This window comes from Brachyistius frenatus, unplaced genomic scaffold (genome assembly GCF_029030835.1).
Source record: "Brachyistius frenatus isolate BFR_SWC_R1_liver_20210118 unplaced genomic scaffold, ASM2903083v1 Contig_49, whole genome shotgun sequence".
NCBI lineage: Eukaryota > Metazoa > Chordata > Actinopteri > Embiotocidae > Brachyistius > Brachyistius frenatus.
The window spans coordinates 1,437,039-1,451,061 of record NW_027210648.1 but is presented as its reverse complement, the minus strand read 5'-3'; the positions used below and the strand labels follow the sequence as shown (position 1 = coordinate 1,451,061).

General features: G+C 40.2%; 1 protein-coding gene across 18 annotated transcripts in view; it reads right to left on the bottom strand.

Moving 5' to 3' along the window:
• Window positions 1-13,390, bottom strand: part of kif1aa (kinesin family member 1Aa) — a 38,391-nt gene extending 25,001 nt beyond the window's left edge. For 12 of the 18 annotated variants that reach the window (XM_069704011.1, XM_069704013.1, XM_069704015.1 and 9 more), the window contains exons 1-13: window positions 13,228-13,390; window positions 5,967-6,040; window positions 5,655-5,837; window positions 5,484-5,549; window positions 5,212-5,390; window positions 4,081-4,192; window positions 3,749-3,826; window positions 3,513-3,578; window positions 3,404-3,421; window positions 3,221-3,299; window positions 3,058-3,136; window positions 2,672-2,814; window positions 1,228-1,266 (exon numbers count right to left, since the gene is read on the bottom strand). In XM_069704011.1, the coding sequence (XP_069560112.1) occupies window positions 1,228-1,266; window positions 2,672-2,814; window positions 3,058-3,136; window positions 3,221-3,299; window positions 3,404-3,421; window positions 3,513-3,578; window positions 3,749-3,826; window positions 4,081-4,192; window positions 5,212-5,390; window positions 5,484-5,549; window positions 5,655-5,837; window positions 5,967-6,040; window positions 13,228-13,333 (1,222 nt within the window). In that variant the 5' untranslated portion in view covers window positions 13,334-13,390. The remainder of the gene's footprint in view (window positions 1-1,227; window positions 1,267-2,671; window positions 2,815-3,057; window positions 3,137-3,220; window positions 3,300-3,403; window positions 3,422-3,512; window positions 3,579-3,748; window positions 3,827-4,080; window positions 4,193-5,211; window positions 5,391-5,483; window positions 5,550-5,654; window positions 5,838-5,966; window positions 6,041-13,227) is intronic. The other 6 variants (XM_069704025.1, XM_069704026.1, XM_069704029.1 and 3 more) reach the window with 1 other exon arrangement.
• Window positions 13,391-14,023: the final 633 nt, after the last annotated feature.

Below are 14,023 nucleotides of genomic sequence, written 5' to 3'. Positions count from 1 at the left end.
CTTATTAATTATAGTATTCATCTGCCATTTCAGATTGTAAAACCAGTATGAGAGAGGAATTATATTATATATATTTAACATCCAAAATAAAATTTGCCATCAGTACTGGAAAACAAAATTCGTTAGCTGTGCATTCCTACGTGCAGAGACATAATAACTCATTTGCAATTGGGTCTTATTTTCTGCAGAGAACATTAAGAAGCCAAAACTCTAAATTAAGATGCTTATCTTAAAGCAGCAAGATGCATTTACTGCTCAGTGTGCTTTGCTGTTCGTCAAACTAACTACTGAAAGCAGACATCCATTTCTCTGGCAAAGCATCCAACACAGTGTTCAGTTTGTTTGATTAGCCTTCAAAGTCCTCATTGGAAATGTTTGAGTCATAATTAGTATATTTTCATTTCTACTTATCAAAATAGTTAACAGCATGCTTGCAGTTTTCTGTTCAGCGTTTTATCTCTGTGTTGTTGTGGTTCCTCAGCGGCCTATAATACTTCTACAGCATGAGCGTCGTCCACCCTGCAGCTGCTGCTATGGCAACACAGAGCAATAAATGGGCAAAGTGTATCACACACATCCATCTGGACAGGCTTTAAGCCCGCCAGGATGAATCACATAATATTGCCTTTGCAGCTAATGAAGTCACGTATTACGGAAAGACAGTAAAAGATTTATGGCATGAAGTAAAAAGACGACGTCAAAGATCCAATATTATGCAAATGATGGTGCTCCCTGTGGCTGAAAGCTACATCATCGTGTTGTGGTTACTGTGTGCTTTCTCATCATGGCTGCCAGCAGGAGGAAATAGAGCCAGAGAGACACTACAGTGTCTATATCAGGAGAATTAAAGTTTGGGATGAAATGTGTCCCGTAATGGTCCCTAATCGTCCACATTGTATTCCTCTGATTTGTTGATTCATGAACATATTAAGCTTTGCCCCAACATTGCCACATCTAAGAAGCCATACACAGATCTCTACACCACCATGACATGGCACATATTGTATAGCTTACGAAGCCAAAATGAATGAGCCTGTACAGACGTGTACTACGTACTTTTTGTATTGCATTAAGATTAGCGACTACTATTTCAGTGAAAACCACCTCAAACAATCAGATCAGTTCCTTTGCTGTATTGTGGTGCTGCAGAAGCTACTATTCATTGTCACAGTAAGCGGCTGTGATGCTGAGCTGCAGAGCATAAAGCAAGAGCCAAAAAAAACACACATTTCAAACCCTGTATATCAGCACCAGATGCTCGAAACGCTGGAGAGGAGCAGACAGGGTGGCAGGGAGAGAAGAAGAGAAAAGAGACAGCACAACACCTTTAGATCAAATGTTCACGGATGTAAATGTTCACTTATCTTTGGCTGAACATCTGCTGAACACCTGAACATCTGCGCTCACTACAGGATACACTACCCGACATAGTTTAGATTTGTGATCACATCTTTCTCTGGCAAATTACCTGTTTATGGTTTCAGACAAAAATATGAAAAAAAAAAAGCCCATGTAGCCTATGGGATAACTTTAGAGGTGCTTTCACATTAACTATGGCAGCATGGCAGTGAAAGTGGCATCAAGATGTATTCACTACTGTATGCTGTTTGATTTCAGTTTCAAGAAGTGGGGTCAGGGTGGTCTGCTGATTGAGTGCCAACTCAGGATTAAAGATGGTGTTTTTTTACTTAATATTCTAAGCTAATATTTGCTGGCTTGACACACTAGATTCAGAAGATAATGCTTGAAACCATGCCTACGTCAATTCTCTTCCTTCCTGTCACAATATTCAGTGGGAGTAAAATGTATTTTGCCAGTTCTGCTGCAACTGGCGTCGAAAAATAATCTGTATCTGTTTATTTCCATTCATGTCTTCCCATTGATTTTGTTGCCCTGGTTCTTAATTTGCTTTCTGATCTATCTAAACACATCTCAACTCAGACAATTGCTGCGTTCCAAATGACGTACTTCCCTCAGCACACTAACAAATAATATTCTTCCATGTTAGGACTTTTACAGGTGTAGAGCAGGAGTTTTGACAGAGTAGTGTTGTTTAAAATCGCACACGTTGTTCTGCACTGACCGGAAATGACCCCAGCATGTCAACACATCACCTGCCAAATATCTGCAGCTTTAATTATTTTACCCAGAAATCAACGTGTTTTTGTGTCCTCTGTTTAACACACTCAATAAACACACGGATTCTTCCGTCCAGCAGCAGTCGTGAAAAAGAAACACTTTTGTGTGGTGTTCAATAACCGCTGCAGCTTTCTGCAGACGCCTTATTTTGAAAGTTCTTTAAATCGGTGGCCCCGCCCCCTTCCTCTAAGGAGCCAAGATGGCGACCTTTTGGGGTAGAAAGTGTCCACACTTCTTTTTGCACCGTTTTTAGTGCGTCATCCTGGTACTTGTAGTTCACTGCATGTTTCTGTACTTGACAGTGTAAACGCACTTATGCACTCAAAATAGTGACTGTTAGTGCGCAAGTACGCCATCTGGAACACAGCAAATGTTTGTGAGCACAGTGACTGTGAATGGTGCTGTGTGAGTTAAGGCTTAGAGTGTATGATTGAGAATAGCATGCACTCTTACAAAAAAGGTGTAAAACTATTACAATTTGAAATGAAACCAACAGATAATGGTCCCATCAATCCAATAAATGACCCCTTACTCTCAATGATGTCACCCAGGCCCTGGGCATAGAGGAGATCTTTCAGGCGAGACACCTCCTCCTTCAGCTCGCGCACCAATCGGTTGTTGGGATCCTCGTTGATGACGGCGTTACAGCGAATCTGTTTGGCACGGTCAGCATACCTGAGGATACAAAAGGAGAGATCATTGAGAAGACAGCAAGACCTTCACGCGCACGTATTCATAATTCCCTTGACATCACACACGTGGAACAGCAGCTGTAACTCGTGAAGGGGGTTTGAGGTGTGACGCAAGCCGCAGAGGAAAACGTGCATTATGCAACAGCATCACTGTCCTTCAGAGCAACGATAATCAGCCATGTGGGAGGACAAATATGTAGCAGAAAATGTCCCGTGTGCTCTCTACCTGAGTGTGCTGAGGGTCTCATCGTAGTTGATGTCAGCTGGACTCAGGGCAGCAACCATTGCAGTCCGGGAATTTCCACCTGAAACGGCGTAGAAAAGATTCAGTTAGTGGACAATCGATTATCACTAAACATGATCTGTTAAAACAAATACAGTGTTCATACCCAAATTTTCTCTCAGCAGCCAAGTCAAGACTGAATCTCTGTAAGGGATGAAGCTTTCCACTTTCTTCTTCTTCTTATTCTGTGTGTTAAATAGAAACAAAAACAAAAATCTAAATTTATGCATTTATCTGAATTTAGGTTGAGAGATACAACAAATAAAAGAATCGCATTTAAATCACTTACCTTATTCGGCCCGGAGTCCTAAAATAAAGTGAAGAGGAAATTGAACATGTTTATCCACCATAAATTCTACTTTATCGCACAACGTACAATATACAGATATAATACGCACCACTTCTGCCAAAGCAGAGATGACTTTCCCCAGAGTGGTTAGAGATTTGTTAATATTTGCTCCTTCCTGTGATTCAACATAAGGCAGATCAGAATTTAAAATGAAAATAAACACACAAGTTTACTGCTATATTACGGATTTGGTCATATTAATTTTTGCCCACGGAGGCAAGTAAATGTGTTTTCAGGTCTGTTTTTTTTTAATTTAAAAAAGGAAGTGTAGGAAAACATGTTCACCTTCAGCCTGGTTCCTTTGGCTCCAGTAGAATCTGCCCTCTCACTGCCGGCCAAATCCACCAAACTTATTTTGCTGACCTGCAAAAATACACCCAATAAATATAATGACACACATTAGCTGCCTACTAAAATCTATCAGTATTTATCTTTATTCTAGAGGTAGGTTTAAGAAAAAAAAAAAAAAAGCTGCGGCGTTATCATTATGACCTTCAAGCAGTCATTGTTTTCCACTTTACGACAAGATTGAAATCAGTGCCATCATTCAGTGTACAGATAAGCAGAGGCAACAGCAGTTAAATAAATTGAGTCATGAAGTGATAAACATCCTCTACCTTCTCAGAGGTGTTGTCCGTCTCTGCGTCTTGGCGTTTCTGAGTGAATATGATGTTAAAGACAGCGTGCGAGCGACTGCTTGTCTCGTTCATGTTGGTGGCAGCCACAGTCCTGGGAATGAATTTTAATCAGTTAGTATACTTCACACTGGATTAACAAGGACATGTCTTTTATTATTTCAAACTGAAGGACTGCATGACTTAATATAAATGAACATCTGTTACATTCAAGCACTCGCCAAGTGAGTTAACACAATGTTGATTAAACCTATTACTGCCTGATAAATCTCTGGAGTTTTTAAATCAAATGTCTGGTGAGATCTTCCCACGCTGGCCGGAGGATTACACACCGGCAGAGCAGGTGCTCCACACACTTACACGGGCTGAGCTGGCTTTCTTCCATTTTAGCCCTGTGCAAACTACAGCGAGGATAAATTAACCTATCTTCCATACTTTTGAAATGTTATTGGAGCGAAAGGATCGAATTCTGATAGAGAAAAATCATTCCAGGGAGTGTGCGATGTTTAGAACAATTTATCCAGTTTCCAGTAGCGGTGGCAGGTAGATTAAACTCTATAGTTAAAGTATGTGGTAATAACCAGACACATCAGGGATGTAGCAGGAAAAAGTGGATTTGCTTCTACCTCAATACGTAAAGTAAAAACACAGAAAAAAAAATCAGTGTGGATAGATTTACATCTTTCCATATTTGAATTCCTGGTACATGACATTTACTTTTGTGTTTTATTTTAGTTTTGAGATTTCATAGATTCCCTGCCATCAAAGGAGAATTCCAGATATGTAGTATTGCACATCCATTAAGTCGGGGGTCCAAACTGAAGCCGCAAATGGCAATATATCCAGATTTTTTGTCTTTGATATAGGTTAAGCTATCCAACTTTTCCCATAATGCAACTGAATAATGCCTTTTACTATGCCTTCCTTATTTTAAAACCCCACACCCTCAGTTTATGAAGCGACCTTAAGTTGTTATTCTAATCTAAGTGAATATTTTAACAGGGTAACTCCTCCAGGGATACAGAAGACATGATGAATGAACCAGTTCATTCCCTTTCTGAGAGGCTCTCAAACTGAGTATCAAGTAACTGAATAAATGGGTGTCTCCATCACCTGGCCTTGTTGCCGGAGTCCATCAGGTCCTGGATGTCGTTGTATGAGGTGACAGCCAGCTTGGACAGGTCCTCCACGTAGGGCCCCATCAGAGGATGCTCTCGCACACGCAGGTTCCCTTTGTTTTTGGGGTTCAGCAGGTCCCGCACACGTTCACAGTAAATCTCCATGTAGCTCACCTGTTCAAATTCATAATCAGCTTGAGCATTTATAAAGGTGACAAGCTACTGCACAAAGAGAAGAGGCAAATGACAGAAGCCAGCCAAGCTTACCTCCACAGAGTACGACATGCTGTTGTCTGTATTGTCAATGATCTTAGTGAAAAGATCTTCACACAGCTGGAAAAATGAACATAACATCATTATTTCACAAACTGTATCAGAGAATCATTTTTCATGTATTTCAATATCTGCACTGGTCGAGTCATGATAGTATGTCTGTACCAGCGGAATGATTCCTTGTTGATCCTTGACATCCTGTTTTCCCATCATGGTGTACGACTTCCCAGCACCGGTCTGACCATAAGCGAAGATGCAGACGTTGTAGCCTTCAAAGGCGTGAAGCAACATCTCCTCTCCGATGTCTTTGAACACTCGCATCTGGGAGGCAAAATTGACATCCTCGGGCTGTGGACGGAGAGCAGTGATCAGCCATGTAAACATTTTTCATAAACGTAACAAACGCAGCACAGAGCGATCTGTAGTAACACAAATGTAGGAGCGTGTTGTGAGCTGTGGGGGTGCAGAATGAGTTACCGAGGTGTGGGACCAGTAGGAGTAATCAAAGTTGAAGCTCTTGCTGTCTTTGGCCTGCTTGGGGTTGATGATGGCTGAAAGACAGGACAAGGGACACAGGTCAGAGGGAGGGTGAGAGCCGTCCCGTGAAACTGGATCTGAGCTGAGTCATGTTGAGCTGGAAAGGCCTCGGTCGCCTCTTCTTTCTCTACCAATAGCTATTTTTGGTGTTGAAAATGGCAGGTGCAATAAGCTGTGTTTATTTTAGAGGAAAAAATGAAAAATTATTGCCCTTCAAACTTGTGTCAAAACAGTGTCATTGTTCACAATAAACTGAATCTACAGGGATGTACATACAGAAGAACAATGATTATTGCTTTTAAACCAGATAAAATCATAGCTACAATGCAATATCCGAGAGTCATTTCAGGACAGCTCAGACTCTGCTTGCCAAACTCAGCTCATCGTTCAGCCGCCCAGTGCTTGGGACAACCAGCCGCCTTCAGCTGCATTTCGTCGGGCTCAGTTATCCTTTGTTAGGCCTCCAATAAATTCTACCTTTGTCATTGTTATAATATTCATCCTTCCTGTATGGCCACTGAAGTGTTGATATGATTTGATGTCTTCCTGTGTCTGCTGACTGTTCAGTAAATCACAAAGCACAAATACACAACTTCGTATCCGCCAAGAGCCAGTCAAACGTCCGGCTTTGTACTCAAACAGGAATAATTTGCCATTTCCCATTAATTACTGCATTGACACCTATTGATATATGGCAGTCAGAATATTTTTAATCTCAGTGTAATAACGAATAGAGAAAATCTAGTTAAACTATGATGCAATCAGTTCCTCCTGATGTCTGACCTGATTTCATGTTACACATTGTCTGCACCTGCAACCTTTACAAATGAAATGGAGGTACAGTGAACCCTCGCTATAACGCGGTTCACCTTTCACGGTCTCGCTGCTTCACGGATTTGCATCGTGCATTGTGTTCTGCATTCTGATTGGCTAAACAGTCTCTCCGCTTCTTCTCTACCTGTTTGTCAATAACGTTGCGGTTTAATATGTACACGTACGTAAAACAGCTTGCCAAATTAAAAATAATCGATGGTGGCATGTCGGTTTATAAGAATCTTTTTGCCCAGAAGAAAAAAGAGCGACAACAACTACCGATAACTATGTTCTTCTCTTGAAAAACCACACCTGCACCGCCGGCTTTAGAAGAAAGAACCGCTGCAGAGCGGAGTCAGGATGCAGCGGCTCAGTCAGAAGAGCAGTGAAATACACGAGTCACTATTTGTCCTACTGTACTTTGTATTTGTTTTCATAATCATTTTTCATTTCCTCCCGTTCTAATCCAGTGACTCGGGTCGCAGTGGGGCGGTGCCGATCTCAGCAATTTGAAGCCTTCAGTTCGTATTGATGATTCAAATTATTATTTTACAGTACAGTAGTTATTTGTAAAAAAAAACATTTATACAGTACTTTTATTTGTTAAACAAATGCTTGGGCCTGTAAAAAGATTTTGTTCTTTGGTTTCAATGTATTATGGAGTATTTCATTGTATAATAATTGTAAAAAAAAAAAAGGTTACTACTTCACGGATTTCACCTATCACGGTCTCTATTTGGAACGTAACCCCCGCGATAAACGAGGGTTCACTGTACTACATGATGATAACGATACGTTGGTCTCTCTGGCCCACTTCAGCTGTTATTTATGTTACTGAGACAACTGAGCTAGAAAAAATACAGGAATAAGAAAGACACTCCGAGAACCAAAAAAGCCTGTGTGATGGGATAACGGGTTCTAATTCATTCTCACACACTTTACCGTAACAATGGATATATGGTATATAAAGTGAAATATCAGATACACAAAATGCATTGACAATGTCCATCCACCTGTACAGCCCCAATTCAGTGGATTGTAACACATTGAAACCCAGTTTTTTTGTATGAATACTCCATCACCTGCTCATTTGCCCACCCAAAGACAAAATATCTGATGTACTATAAAAATGCTTCCGCCCTGCTCCCAGAGCTCCAGACCATTTTCTCTGCTAACGCAGATGCGGTCGATGATAGAGGAAAAGGCCGAGGGCTAAGTACAATCTCAAGTGAGTGTACACACTGTTATTTCCTCTGTACACTGCTACTCCATTACCATCCCTGAAATATAGGCCAGTGTGGCTGACTTGGGTCTCAGATTCCAGGCCCATTCCTCACCATGACAAAGAGATGAGGCCTCATTTACTGGCCATGACTCATGCAGGTCCTCTGGAAGAAGGCCAGATATGAACATAGATGCACTACAACAACCTATTTCCTATTAGCTGCTACACACACAGCTGCAGCAAAATCAATTTCATTAATTGGCAAGAAAGGTTACTCCTCTTCCGCTAATGTTTCCTGCCACAAACTGTTCTCTATCTGATGTCATGATGACACCGTAATGCGTCACGGCATCTGACATCATCAGAAATTCCAGTTAGATGTATCGTCTTAGAATTGGATGAACATCAAGCAATGATTATTAGTTGCTCCACTCATCATATGTCAGTGATGCCGTTGTGTTTGCTATGCCAGTGGTGTTGCTGACCATTACAAAGCTACACGTGAAAACAGAGAAGGCACTTGTCCTAATAAATAACGCTGACTTGGTTCAATAAATTCTGGATTCAGTCACTCAAAAGAATCCTGTCAACTAGATCACATTTAAAAAGAGACATGGATAACTTTACAAACCACTAAAATGAAAAATATATTAAGATCTGCAGTATAACATCCTCTTGTGGCTTACTCATTTTTGATTGTGCTGTGATTGATACAAGATGAGCTCCCACCCTTCCTTTAGCACAGGAAAGAAAAGCTTCTTGCACTTCGATAAGGTGATTACTTTAGAACGGCAGTGATCGGTAGCGTGTACGAGGGTTACAGAGAGACACAGGGCAGGATTGTCTTTTTAAATTGCACTCAGTGGTCGCCACTAATCTCCACAGTTTATGCATCACTTTAAGTACGCAGGGCAGTCTCTATCATTTCCCATTTTACTATCAGCTTTTGTTTTTACGATGGAAACACTTTTTAATTGCTCAATGTTGGGTTTATAGATGATGGCGGGGCTGGAAGTCGTGTCATGAAGGCCAAACGTAATCGTATGGGGAAACAGCAGCAGATCATTTTTCTTTTGTACTTATAAAACCTCGACAGCAGGTCAGGAGTGGATGCGAGTGTACGCCCTACCCACTCTTTAATAAGCTGAACGTCGGCACACACTGACTTCTACGAGAGAGTTTAAGTGCACACCGCGGACATATTTTCACAGAACACATATCACGTCGTGGAAAGAGAAAATATTCATATAGCTACATGTTATTTTCTGTTTTTCAGCGCTAATTTGTAATTTTGTGGCCAAAGAGTTATCAGCCAAGAGTCCGTGTTATTGCACAATATAAAGAAGGAAAACGCTCTGATTTTGTTTAAGCAGAGGGCAGAAAAATCCTGCGTTGTTGTGTCAATTAAAAACAGACACAAAAAACACACATAAGCGGGTTTGTTAGAACAGAATCCCGAAATCTGTTAAAAAAAATAACCTATTATGAACTATTCATAAATTAAATTCAGCTCTGATATGTTCCTTAATAGCAGGGCTAATAATACTGACTTCATTATCAAATAACCTGCCAAACTCTTTTTCTTTATTATTTCATCAATCATTTAGTTAATAAAATCTCAGAAGAAAAATAACATGTAAATTAATATTTTCCACTGCCCATGTTGACTTCTTGAATAATATTTTGTTCGACCAGTGGTCCAAATCCCCCCCCCAAAATAAATTTTATTAAATTGTTTAGTTTACAAATATTCAATGATCAAAGATTCAACTAATAGATTAATCGACTACATGTTTCAATTATCCTCTCTGCTTCATGGAAACTGGTAAGTGTCAACTAAATATTTGCAATAAGTTAACAGAACAACAGATGTGTAATTATTCACACTGTTAACGTTTTATTTCGACAGTTTCACAAATGCCACTTGTAATACACAGTTTTAACAACTGTGTATAATTACTTTACAAATTATTATAATATAACAACTTTGCAATATCCACATGTTGGTATTTTTAAAGCAATATTTGACAGTGTTTAACATCAAATTTTCTATTCTTCAATATATTGGGATCTAAAAAGCCTTGAATGTATTCCTAACAGAAAATAGTGTGCACCTCATGATACACACAGTATTCATCACCGTAGCTGTCAGTAGTGTCCACATCTCACGGCATTTTTCCTAATTATACAGGCGATTATCTGCTGCAGTTTAATTTTACTTTCTATTCTGTCATCTTTTTTCAGCATCCTTTTATGGCATATTCCAAGTTTGTCTTTGTCATAACTGCTGGGTCTTCATAATTGTGACTGAGTGATGCTGGTCCGACTGTCACGGGTGACCTGCCCCAGTCAATAGAAGAGGAAATGTGGTTGCATCAGCAGGTCTGGCAGGGGGGACGTGAACCCACTGACAAGGACTGGAGGAAAGCCACGTAGCTGCTATATTCAGCAGCAGCTGTTTACTGCTTTAAGTTGGACTTCCATGTGAGTTCATAAAGCCTATTAGAAGAGTCTTAGCAAGATGCACTTTTGCTGTCTGTGTTGTACGTCAAGCTTAGCATGAAAGAGGAGTAAACAAAATGCTAATCAGGTCATTAACTGTGCTAAAAAAAAAGAAGCAACGTAAATCCACTGAATTTGCCTTGAAATGAAGGTTTGTTTGAATTTGTTTACAGAGAAGTGCTGCAAGATTAAATTATTAAAAAGCAACGCAATCAGAGGTTCAAACTCTCCCAAGTTTATACTCATGAAAAGATTTAAGTAGCCAAACCAATAAAAGAAACCAAAATCAATTTCACTTTGGTGAATCTACATAAAAAGACACAGAAAACATGACAACAACATACGTTTGCCAACATGGTGGGATATAAGCATTTATTTTACAGACAAGGGTTCTCATGGTTTTTCATCCAATACTGAAACTTCAGACATATTCATAACTTTTCTGTGGCAAAATAAAAGTAAATCTAGCCACCAAGTATTTGCACCAACTACCCCCTAAAGAGAGGCCCCCTATTCCTTCAGGTCTATCCCTTGCATCTTAATTAAGGTCAGCGTGGGAGGGAAGACCTATCAAACAACAAGATTACTGCCATTCTCCCGCTTTGTGGGAACCGGGCTATTGACCCGCACATGAGCGTCAGAGAGCACAAAGCAGAGAGCGAGACACACACAAAACATCCAGAACTCCTTCTTCTTTTTCCTTTCTTCAGCCCAGACTACAGAATCACAAGGGGGCATTTATACCCTGCCTCTGTACCCCCTCCAGACACTGCAACCAATGGGCTTTTTCATGACATCAGCCTGCTCACATCCTCCAGCCCACATCCAGAGCCATTGACTCAGTTTGGAAGAGAACAATCTGCTCTGCTGAAAGACCTGCAGTCTCACTGAGAGCGGCTTTGTGTGTCTGAACAACATCAGTTTTCTAGATTGTAAGGTAGACTGACTATACAGAATCGAGCCAAATTAAAAACTGTATATTCACATCTGCTTTTGTCTATAAAGTGATGAGTTTGGAGGCGTCCCTTCAGTATGTTAAAATTAAATATTAACTCTGTGTCTGTGTTTTAGCTTTATTGATTCCTCTTCAGTGAAGCTTTACTGCCGTTTATAAGTTTACTAGCCAGTAGAAAACTTGAAGAGTAAAGCCCAGAAGCTCCTACATTTTTGCAGGTCTGAGGATATTTTAGCACCTTTTCAGTTCCATTTTTTTTACATTAGATTTGACTGTAAAACATCAATCAGAATTTTTTTTATCACTTAATTTAAATTAGCATAAGATCAAAAATGGGTTAGGTAAAGAAAGACCAGGACAGCACGCCAGTGAAATTCAAAGGTGTTTTTAAGTCACATTTATCTTAATAACTTGCTTGATAAAAATCTAAAAGGATTAGTTAAAAATCGAGTTTACAGATTAATTCATACGTCTCCAAGGACAATAAATTAGTGTGCTGTATATACTGTCAATATATTCCCAGAGGACTACAGCACATCTGATCTGAGTTTACAAGAGACAATCTTTGTCTATTGGTGTAGAGACAGAGGAGGGAGCCAGGGATGTAACACACCTCTGTAGGGAACAAAGTTTTTGTTTATAAGCTGTAACAAAATTACAGATAAAAGTATGACGGCCCACAATGGCCACCCGGTTTGCAGTCTAGTCACCCATGACATGAGGAGGGAGGAGGGAGATGGCTAAATTAGGCCAAATGGTAAATATTTCAGGAAGTCTCATCCATTATTGATGAATGGCTTTACCTTGCTAAGCAGACTACATATCGAGTATCTTTCCAGTCTCCTCACTCTGTGCTATGCAAAATCCAAAGAATGTGAAATACAGTCTTTAAAACTGGGATACATGTCAGAACTAAAAATAATACACTAGATTTATGAGAACATTTTTAATTGTAATTTAAGTGTGTAAAAATTAGGTTTCTTCTGAATGTTCATGCATGCCATTGTTATACTTATTGTATATTACACATTAGTGGTTGATTTGAATAGAAAGATTAATTAATAAATGTTGAATAAAGAGCCATTTTTAATCTGGCTTAGTCCGGCCACATAAATAAATAGCAGGCCTTGCCCTAAATAAATGTTAGGTCACATTTGGTGGAGATTATGTCACCTACAGTGTGATGTTGAAGAGATTTACAAAGTACTTGATTTACTAACTCCTTTATTGCTTGCTCTGTTTAGTGACTGAAAACATGGACCCTGCAGTACTTTGATAGCTGTCAGCCTTGCAGTGCAGCAAGATGACATTTTGTCTCAGATCGAGTCAACGTGCTTCCTCTGAAATTAAATCTGATTCTGTTCTGCTCGTATCGTGTATCTTGGAAGAGGCCTTTATTGTTTACCAGAGATTTGCAGAGTCACTCCAGATCCTATGTGGAGGAAATCTATTTTTTAGTAATCCAGTCGCAACGAGAGGTTGGAGGTCAAGATGAGCAACAGCACAGCTGGAAAGGCTTGAACTCAAGCCTCCTGGTTGCTCAAGGATCCCCCTGCTGGAGCTTGCATCTGGCTGGCTACCTGCCACTAAACTATTCCGACACTTTTTCTGCCTGTGCAGTGTGTAGCTGAAATTCACCGTATATTTAAATACAACCAACATCCATGCTGTCAATTCAGTGAAAACATTCCGGTTTGAGTACTTACTTGTTGTGTTTCCAGACATCTGAATGATGCATTTGCTATCTTTTCCGATCTCTCGAGAATTGAAGGGGCGGACCCGCACCGCCACCTTCACAGAGGCCGCTGCCATGGTGCTGTCTTCCTATAGCACCGTGGGGTGCCTTCTTTAGCGCCCAGATGTGGGGCCTGCAGAAGGGAGAAAAAAGGGAATCCTACTTTAATACCTAGTTTTATTAATGTGTCAGTTCATATGCAACAGGCTTCTGCCATCATCTCTGGCATGTGACATGTCGTGTTACAAAACACATTTTTACATTTTTGTTTAAAATGGTAAAAGTGGAATATCACACCTTGCGGTTGGCGTGATCAGGACAAAAGAGGAGGGTAGGGCTCTTACATGAAAAGACCATGCATGGTCAGCTACAGCCAAGGGAGATGGATAATAAAGCTAGCTGTGACAAAAGAAGTGCAGAAGCAGCTAAATGTCAGGCTATTTCTCCGGATGACAATGGCACTGAAACCAGCCACAAATCCAGGGCCGGGCTCCATTCAGCAGCTCAGTTTCATGGACAGCTCCCCTCTTGTCATACTGTCTCCTAAATTATTAAAAAATGAACATTAAATCACTGTGATTTTAGTGTGTGATGGCATCGTGGGTGTATCAAGAGCGACCGTGACTCATCAACAAATTTATATGTTTTCCTCAATAAGCTCAACGGCGAGCAATTCGATACAATTAGTCTTCACTGCTGCTGTCTGAGGTCTGACTGTGAATATTATCAAGCAATTATATTATAGCATAGCAATAAGTCATTTATTT